General features: G+C 40.3%; 1 protein-coding gene across 2 annotated transcripts in view; it reads right to left on the reverse strand.

Annotated features, from left to right (window-relative positions):
- The window catches only part of LOC121396391, a 28,544-nt gene extending 18,256 nt beyond the window's left edge, over nucleotides 1-10,288 (reverse strand). For both annotated transcript variants that reach the window (XM_041571257.1, XM_041571256.1), the window contains exon 1: nucleotides 6,856-10,288. In XM_041571257.1, coding sequence (XP_041427191.1) covers nucleotides 7,897-9,036 — 1,140 coding nt within the window. In that variant the 5' untranslated portion in view covers nucleotides 9,037-10,288 and the 3' untranslated portion in view covers nucleotides 6,856-7,896. The remainder of the gene's footprint in view (nucleotides 1-6,855) is intronic.
- Nucleotides 10,289-10,371: the final 83 nt, after the last annotated feature.

Below are 10,371 nucleotides of genomic sequence, written 5' to 3' on the forward strand. Positions count from 1 at the left end.
TATAATAGTTACATTTCTGAATTACATTTTTTTGATTTCTAGATTAGCATTTAGCATATATAAAGCTCTCGCTGTCTATGTTTTTGGTTTATCAAATGAATTAATTTGAATTATCTGCTTTCAGGTTGCTGTAGATCTGAAGAATGGCAGACATTAAGGTACTGCATCTTCGTTTCTTTGTCATTGCAAACACATTATAACATTGTTCCTCTTGTCTGACCCTCTGCCCATTACTGTACACTTACAGTATATGGAAAATGGGATTGTTTTCTAAACAGCTGCTGCTCTTTATGTTGCACAGACCCAATTGTGGTAATTGCAGTATCGCTTGTCTCTCTGCAAATTTGCTGCATCAGCAAGCTTAAAATATATCTGCCAGCAGAGACTATTTTCCACTTATATGCTGTAATTACTGTACACTTTTCCATACTTACGCTTCCACAGACACACTGTATACTATAAAACCACTGCACAGTTACAATCCCTTCATTTTAAATCATTATTCATTATTATACTCAATATTCTATAGTTACAGTTCCTTTCCGACATCAAATTGCCTTGCTATAAGTACTGCCCCATAGTTACAGCCCCCTCCCTTGCTGCCATCTTGTTTTTCTATACACACATTTACAGTATTTTTGTCCCACACAACTTTACCTTACTATACACAGTATCTCACAGTTACAGTCAGTTCGATGTTAGTAAATCAGCCTACAATCCCAAACTAAGGAGTACCATGGAGTAGAGTCTTGCACAGAACCAATTTCTAAGACCCGGACCAAACTTTAAAAGTAGTAAAATATAGACAATATATTACATAAGATTAGAAATTTAGATGAGACCCACGACTCGCAGACCCACAGCTATACCTGCACATGAAAATCCTCCCCTCATTCCGCAGGGTGCCCGCTTTTTTTTGTGGGTAACCCGTGGGTACTCACGGGTACCCGACCCGCTGCAGGACTCTACCATGGAGTTCCCTTTTTACCTCTGCATACTTCTAACGGTGACAGTAAGCCACAGGAGATGTCTGTGGCTGATTTAATAATAAAAGTTAAACATTTCAATACATGATACATACATACATCATGTGACCTAAATAGATTAACCCTATTTTAAAAGTGCAGGAACCCGGAAGTCAGAAGAGCAGCCGGCAAGTGTAGAAGTTCTCCCTGTGTGAGAAGAGCTTCAGAAGAGCAGCCGGCAAGTGCAGAAGTTCTCCCTGTGTGAGAAGAGCTTCAGAAGAGCAGCCGGCAAGTGCAGAAGTTCTCCCTGTGTGAGAAGTTTCAGAAGAGCAGCCAGCAAGTGCAGAAGTTCTTCTTGCCGTGTATTTTTTTTTTACTTTGTATGACGAGTTGTGAGGGGAGTGAAAGGGGAAAAGTTGAAAGCTGGGTGACGGAAAAGAGTGAGAAGAACACAGAGGGGGAAGGCTGCAATTGAAAGGGGACGCTAAGGAAAGGAGACGCAGTGTGAGAGGAACATGGAGGGGGAGGAAACAAGAAGGCTGGATGAGGGAACGGCAGAGAGTCACAGGGGGGGAGAATGCTGCACTGAAAGTGGATGCTCAGAAAAGAAAAGGCTGGGTGAGGGAAAGTCTGTGAGAGGAACATGGAGGGGTAAAGCTACTTGAAAGGAGGCAAAGGCAGCGGTGACAGGAACACGGGGAAAGCTGCATGGACAGACGCCGAGGGAACATGCAGTGAGAGAGGAAGTGATGTCATGAAGACCCGGAAGAGGCACACAGTTATGCGCACGTAGAGGAGAAGAAGGAAGATGAAGCTAGAAGATGGCGGAGACCCTTTGGACGCCGTGGGACAGCGTCGGTTTGATTTTTTTCGGATGTCTTACTGAAACAGCAGGAAAGAGCAGCATATTGGGGTAAGTAATGTATATTAATTATTTTTTTTTGTGAATAAAAAATGATGTTACTGGTCCTTTAAATGTACTTTTAGTATGTTCTAGAATGCCCTTTTCCTTGCAACTTTGCATTTGGTTTTCATAATTTAAATTTTTATAGTTTTTGGATTATTTGACTTCCTCTTCTGCCTTTTTCCAGCTTTCAAATGGGGGTCAGTAACCCCAGTAGCCAATAACTATTGTTCTGTCATGCTACAATTGTATTGTTACTGCTGCTTTTTATTACTTATCTTTCTATGAAGGCCCTCTCCTAATCTAATCCCCATCTCTCGTTCAAACAGCTGTCTTCTTGCTAGGGTAAATAAGACCCTAGCAACAAAATAGTTGCTGAAATACCAATCTGACACTGCACCAACACTGCAGATATGGACTGTGGCAAATCAACCAGGATTGGCCCAGGTTTAGCAGATAGGTTTCTTTGGGACCATCATTTAGAATGAGCAAGGCAGGGGCTGTTGTGGAGCAGGATTTAGGAACCACCAGGTAAGGGCAGGCAGACAAGACCTTTCCTCACTGCAGGGACACCAACCTGGCTATACCTGTAACACATTATGGCAAGTTCAGCAACAACCTCTCACACTTATCGATATAAACAGAAGAACCTGCTTCAGTCGGCCTGCTCAGTGTTGCTGGTGCTACTGTAAATCAACCACATCAACAGTGGCATAACTATAGAGGAAGCAGATCCCGCAGTTGCAGGGGGGCGTGGACTGTGGGGTCTACTTCCTCTATAGCTAATAAAAACACCCACCTCCCCAGCTGCTCTGAGGAGGGTGAGGAATGGGGACGCAAGTTGGACGGGAGTGGTGGAGGCGGGACGGGAAGTGGGCGGGAGGAAGGTGATCAGAGTACGCAATTTTTTTGCAGGGGGGCCTGGCGTACCCTAGTTACGCCACTGCGCATCAAATTACAAGAAACATAAGTGTGCGAGCAGTCGAGCACACTGAAAATACTCCCTACCGAAGGAACTGAAAAATAGCACACAAGATCTCCAGAGATACCAGGTGGCCCCCAGGGAGGCAGGACAACAGTCTTGGGTTGGCAATGTCCCACTGGCCCAGTCTGACCCTGTCTACTCCTAATTACCAAACATCAAAGCTTTTCTAAACTTAGCGGTTTCTATAAAAATGTATGAAAATTCTAAAAATTACCTCAAAACTTTCACTTTGCAAGTTTGTATCTACAACAGTGGTCCCCAACCAGTAGCTCGTGAGCAACATCTTGCTCTCTAACCCCTTGGATGTTGCTCCCAGTGACCTCAAAGCAGGAGCTTATTTTTGAATTCCAGGCTTGGAGGCAAGTTTTGGTTGTATAAAAACCAGGTGTTCTGCCAAACAGAGCCTCAATGTAGGTTGACAATCCACATAGGGGCTACCAAATGGCCAATCAAAGCCCTTATTTGGCACCCCAAGAACATTTTTCACGCTTGTGTTGCTCCCCAACTCCTTTTACTTCTGAATGTTGCTCACAGGTTCAAAAGGTTGGGGATCCCTGATCTACAATATAGCATTGGCTATCAAGATAAATCAGCCTAACTTTGAATGCTCAAAAGTATGTGGCATTTAGAGGCCCCAACATGAAGTTAGTGCATACAAATTGTCCCAGAAGTCACTTCAGCAACTGAATAATGAACACACACACAAAAAAAAGTTTATCTCCAAAGCCATATATTTTTTTTTTTAGAAAGTACACATTCAGGTGAATCTAAAATAGGTAATCACGTCTCTCTACTTCAAAATACTGAGTTGCAACACTTTCCCAAAATTGTCGGTTTTGATGAAATACCTGAAAATGACCTCAAAGCTTCAAATTGCTAGTGTCTTATCTCCCACATATCATTATATTTCAAGATAAATCACCCTAAATTTGAACGCCAGGGGTTTACTGAACATAGGATTACAAAAATATCTCCAAATGAAGTTAGAGCAGAAAATTGTCATTTTAGCTACTGAATAATCAACAAATCCACTGCATTTTTTGCAGGGTTAAAAAAACTAAAAAATAAGTTGACCCTCCAAAACTATATATTTTTGAAAAGTACACATTCAAGCAAATCAAAAATGAGTACCTATGTCTTACTATACCAAACTACTGAATCTTTAATTGAAGCTTGTTCCAAATAACAGCAGTGTGGAGTTCAATTAGTGAGGTCCATGCATTCTGTGAAAAAACAAGTGTCAATTATGGCCCTTTTTTAAGGAAGGAGGCAGCAAATGTTGTGCATGCTGGTTATAGTGCATCTCTCTCTGACAATTTAATTAAATTGGGTTGTTTCAGACATTGTTCAGAAGAACAGTGTACTTTGATTAAAAAGTTGATTGGAGAGGGGAAAGCATATAAAGAAGTTTGAGAAAAAGATAGGCTGCTCAGCTAAAATTATCTGAAATGCGTTAAAATGATAACCAAAACCTGAAAGATTTTTAAGAAAACAGAAAACGACCATTCAAATGCATAGAAGAATAGCTAAAATGACAAAGATCAGCTCTAGGAAGATCAAAGAAGGTCTAAAGTTACCTGTGAGTACTGTTACAGTTAGAAGACACCTATGTGAAGCCAATCTATCAGCAAGAAGCCCCCACAAAGTTCCATTGTTCAAAAAAAAAAAAAAACCACGTGCTGAAGAGGTTACAATTCACCACAAGAACACACTGACCGGCCTAAAGAGAAATGGCGCAACATTTCAGGGACTGATGAAAGATTGTTCTTTTTGGGTCTAGTGGTCACAGACAGTTTGTCTATGACCCCGAAACACTGGATTAAAACCACAGTGCACTGTGAAGCATAGTGGTGCAAACATCGTGATATGGGAATGTTTCATACATACTATGACATTGGGCCTATCTATTGTACCAGGGATCATGGATCAGTTTCAATACATGAAAATTCTGAAGAGGTCATGTTGCCTTATGCCAAGTAGGAAATGCCCTTGAAATGGGTGGTTCAACAAGACAACAACCACAAACACACCAGTAAATAAGCAACATCTTGGTTCCAGACCAACAAGATTGACGTTAGTGAGTGGCCCAATCCCTGGACCTAATCCAATAGATCTTGTGGGGTAACATCAAAAATGCTGTTTCTGAGGCAAAACCAAGAAATGCAGAAAAACTGTGGAATGTAACAGGTGAAAGAAGTGTATGCAACGCAGATGTGCAGCAGTTCTCAGAATCAGAAAGTGTTTATACAAATCAATATTCGTTCAGTGATTCAAAGGAAAGAAAAATCTTGAAATATTTTTCAGTTTATACAATGTTCAAGTTTATAAAGAAGAATGCAGACATTGCTATTTTTTGGAACAGCCTTATTTACCCTTTTCTTCACTTTCTGTAAAGGAATAAGACAAATTTGATACATTTTCATGATTTGGAATAGAAATGCATTTGCGTGTATGGAAATAAAAGCTATTGTACGGATTTATAATATATTTACGTTTTTATACACTGCTATTATTCTGAACACAACAGTTTATAATGTCAACCAGCTGTCCCCTCATTCTCAGGTGTTATGTACAGACGAACAAGGCAACAAAGGCCTATATATCTGAAATAGTGCACATATATGCAACTTCTTTTGAGGGAACTTAATAAAGCTACACGTTAGGAGAAGAGTTTACTTCTTACAATTTGTGTACTTGCTTCAAAATCTAGAATGCAGTTTATATAAGCAAGGCTCTGGTGAAATACTGGCCAGGTGGCAACCGTAACTGAACAGCCAGAAAAAGATACAAAGTTTCTAAAACTTAATTGGCTTTTTTGAGAGCCCCAGAATACGTGGTAGGTAGGTGCACTTAGATACTTTAAGCTTACAGTTTAAAGGAGATATATTGTGAAAATGAAAAATTAATATAAGCTTCATCTTGCTGAAAAAAACCATACCCCCCACCCCAGTAGCCTCCAGGCTTCTGCCTACGCCTCTCTAGCTGCACTAATTACCGTGCAATATCATCTACATTGCCTATTTAAGGTGTGGCACTGTTTACATTACTTACGCAACTTGCATAATGAGAGAAAATTCCCGGGAGCATTTACCTAAACTTTCTATGAGCGACTCCGCTAACCACTAACAACAACCCTCCCACATCTTTCTGGTTTTGTTTTTGTGTGTGTGTGCAAGGTACAGCACTTTTTGCTTTTTGATTGAGCGCTGTTACTCCTATAACATATATGTTAGAGATACATGGGGTTGGTAACTCACATGTTGACCCCAGTAATATATAAAAACTCTGGACACGAGGTGAGGTGGTGAAAGGCCACAGCTTATTTTATTCCAACACATATTATAACACTTCCACTTGCTATATACATAAGCATTATAAATGATAGCTTTGAATTATTTCAATCAGACTGGCCAGCCTCTGCTTGCCTCAGCAGACTGCCTTACCAAACGTATTAACATAAGAACTGCCATTACCAGGCCAGAATTTAAATTGTGACTTGTAAATATAATTTCTGCTCCACGCCAAGCCCCCTAAAATGAAAGGTAATTCCTCTTTTAGTGGGGCTTGGCCACCTCCCATCTCAGTAATGCTCTTTCAATGGCTGTTTGTAAGCCAATGTTGAATATGTCCTGGCCAATTTCTTATAAATGTACCCTGTCAACATGGTACAGGCCTACACCACCTCCCTCTAGGTCAACATGTCTGTAGCTTAGCATATTCACTGTCTTTGCAAATTTTGCAATTGAAAAATTCACCTTTTTCTTACTCTTTTCAAGGAATTTCAGACCTTGGTTGTCAGTCCATATCCACCTGGATACCACTTCGGACCAGATGAACATGACATTGGGCCACAAAACATGTAAATAAGATAAATCTCTTCTGATCTTTCTAATGATATTTATTGAACTGCTTTTCCTGATGTCATTACCTCCAACATGTAGCAACACTATATTAGGCATGCCCCATTCCCAATGCATTTTTGCAATAACTTCCAACCATACCTCCAACTCCTTTTCCAAATTATCCTGACAGAATCCTTATTGAAATCTAAATTAAGTCCATATGGCCTTGAAACAGCTCTCTTTTCCGAGCCCATGAGATATGAGTCTCCTATAATCCAGACGATCTTCAATTCCGGATCTGTGTAAACAGAAATTAATTAGGCACTGTATTAATGAAAGACGGCCTAACGTATGACCTAAGACGGTGCGATTGCCATCGACCCAGCTTTTTTATCTTCTTCTCGCTAAAACCCAGTAAGGTTGCTTGGGTCGCTGCTCCGATTCTAAATGAATGGGAGCTGTAATTTTTGTCCTGAATACCCAATGCCTTGAGACATTTTGAAAAGACCCTGGTAAACTGAAACCTTGTCACAGGAAGTCCGTCTTGGTGAATGAAAAATTGGATTCCTGTATTAGACCGGATTGCCATAAATTTCTGATAATTGTGCAATGGGCATAGGAAAATTTTCTGAATGGGACCCAGCCAAATAATATTTCCCTTACCTAATTGGTCAGTTTTAGACTTTCTGAGAATTATTTTAAGCCTATGCTTGAACAGGGAAATTTCATTTGTGTGTAGCCCATTAACTGCCGTCTTGCTGGATGCAACAATCTCACTGATCCTGAACGCTCCAAAGTATGTAATGGAAAATAGGCACTGAAACAGCTTAACTTCATAATCATTAAAACATACAACTTGTAAAGAGTGTAAGAATTTTTCAAGGAGATCTAAAGTTATGGGTTTTCTTTGGTCTAATGTTTGTTTCTTTCTGCCCATACCTTTTATCATTTGCCTGATAAGGTGTGCTTTTGTGAAGTCTTCTTGTCCCTTCAATTTAAGAAAAGATGCAATACCCATAAGCTTTCTCCTAATACTAGCCACAGTTTGCTCTGCTCTGTATAAGTTTAAAACAAATTTAGCTAGTAATTCAACTGCTACCACATCAATGGGGTGATTGGTCTGAAATTGTTCCCATTCTCTCCATGCGGCGCAATAAGACGCCCATGTTTTTTTAGCTAATGAGGCACACACCAATTCCATTACATCATCCAGACGATGTTCCAGATGTGCTGAGGGCAAGGAGTATTCAGGGGATCTGCTTGCTCTTGTAAACACCGAAAAACCTCTATCTGCAATCGGGAGATAGCATCCGCAGTTTTGTTAGTATAACCTGATAAATGTTTTGCCTTGAACCAAATGTTCAATTTAAGGGTTCTCAATACAGAATATCGTAACAGTTTCCAGACTGGTGGGGAACTAGTACTTAAATTATTAATCACGTGTACCACTCCCTGGTTATCGCAGTTGAGGATGATTCTTTTATTTGCTAGCTGTTCACCCCATAATTCAATTGCTACTACAATAGGGAAAAACTCTAGAAATACTAAGTTCTTGAGCAACTCTGTACCCTTCCATTGTTCAGGCCATCTCTGTGCGCTCCACTGACCCCGGAGGAATGCTCCATAACCACAAGAAGCTGCAGCATCCGTAAATAAATTAATAGCTTCATTGTCCTTGAAATCTGATTGCCAAACTGACTTTCCATTGTAAGTAGAGAGAAAGTCATTCCAAATGGCCAAATCTTCTTTTATGGACTTTGGGATTCTTAAATGCCATTCGGGGTTATCAACCCCTGCAGTTAAAGCCGACAGCCTCCTATTAAAGACTCTTCCTACTGGGATTACCTTGGTTGCAAAATTTAGGTGGCCAATGAGGGACTGAAGTTGCCTCAGTTTGATTTTCTTACATTGCAACCCAAACAGAACCAACTTCCTCAGCTTTTTGAGTTTTTCTTCTGGTAATCTAAATTCCATTTTTTGAGAATCAATTTCTATGCCTAGAAATTGAATCACATTGCATGGGGAGACAGTTTTTTCCTCTGCTAAGGGGATACCAAATTTGTTACATAACCAAGTAAAATGTTCCAGGATAGCGGCACATACTTTTGAGTTAGCTGGACCTACAAAAAGAAAATCATCTAGATAGTGAAGTAACAGCTTAGAACCTGCTTCCACAGTAACTGTCCATTCCAAAAATGATGCAAAAAGTTCAAAATAACCCATAGGAAGGCATTTATCAAAGTAATATTGACCCTCAAAATGAAAACCTAATAATTTGAAGCAATTAGGATGGATGGGTAATAGTCTGAAAGCTGACTGGATGTCACTTTTAGCTAGCATAGCCCCTTTACCACACTGGTTTAGCAATGGCAGTGCTTTGTCAAAAGATGCGTATTTAACTGAACATAATATCGGGTCTATACCATCATTTATAGATTCACCTTTTGGATACGAAAGGTGATGAATAAGTCTAATTTGACCTTTTTCCTTTTTAGGGATTAATCCTAATGGTGATACCCTAAAACCTTCCAATGGTACTTTTTTAAAAAAAGGCCTTCCACTCTCCCTAAATGAAGCTCTTTGCAAATTTTAGCTCTCACTATATCTAGATCATAGTTAACGGATTTTAGGTTATCAAAAATTGGATGGGGGCCTGAATCTTCAGAATGGGGAATCCAAAAACCTTGACTAAAACCAAATCTAACTAATGCTGCCTTCTCCTGGCTTGGGTACAGTTTTAAATAAGGCTCCATGTTTGTTAGCTTCACTGGAGTGGTCGCTTTTTGGAAATTGCTCCTTTCCAGAACCTTTAGTGTGGGAGTTAGACATGAATGTTTTAAGGCACCGAAAGGCCGGGTGATTGCTGCCAAAAACAGAGCATTCATGCTTGTACCTGCAATTTCCCTGCCACTTACAGAGTGATTTGTTAAATGCCCAGCACGTATTAGGCTTAGTGCCTGCTTGCTTCTGGACAGTGACCGGGGTGGGGTTCTGGACTCTGTAAGACATCATTCCTAGCCATAAATCAATGTCTTTTGTACCCCATTCTAAGTCTTTATGTACTGCCATTTTTTGTCTGAACTTCTCCTCATAAATGAACCAACCCAGGCCACCAAAGCTTTTATAAGCTTCTAGCACTATGTCAATGTGCTTAAACAATTGTGGGGCTCGTTGTGGATTATTGTAAGATAACAAATTGGAGAAAATGCAGAAGGCCTGCAGCCAGTTTGAAAAGGTTCTGGCCACTGGTCTTCTTCTGTCCTCTCCAAGATCACCCTTACGCCTGACAAACTCTTTAGCGGAAGGTAAAAGAGATAGTATATCTACATATTCCCCTCTGAATATTTTTTCCTTAACAGAAGTTGGTAAGTGAAGGCCTAAGGATGTGCCGTTACATGTAATTATATCAGGTGTATATGAGTCAGGTGGAGACATTGCTGGCCATTGATAAGTATTTCCAGACTGTGTGGCACTTTCTGAGGATATTTTCCTTTTCTTTGCTTTTTTAATTGCATGCTGTCGCTTTAAGTGCTCTGACTGAACGTCTAGCAACAGTTACTTTCTTTTTTCCCTTTCCCTTGGTAGCTGCTGGGACTGCCTCCTCCTCTGAAGGCGTGTCTGAAACCGGAGCTATCAGTGAGGATAGCTCTCTTAGCTTGTCCTGACACGCTGTAG

Source organism: Xenopus laevis, chromosome 7S (assembly GCF_017654675.1).
Source record: "Xenopus laevis strain J_2021 chromosome 7S, Xenopus_laevis_v10.1, whole genome shotgun sequence".
Classification (NCBI taxonomy): domain Eukaryota; kingdom Metazoa; phylum Chordata; class Amphibia; order Anura; family Pipidae; genus Xenopus; species Xenopus laevis.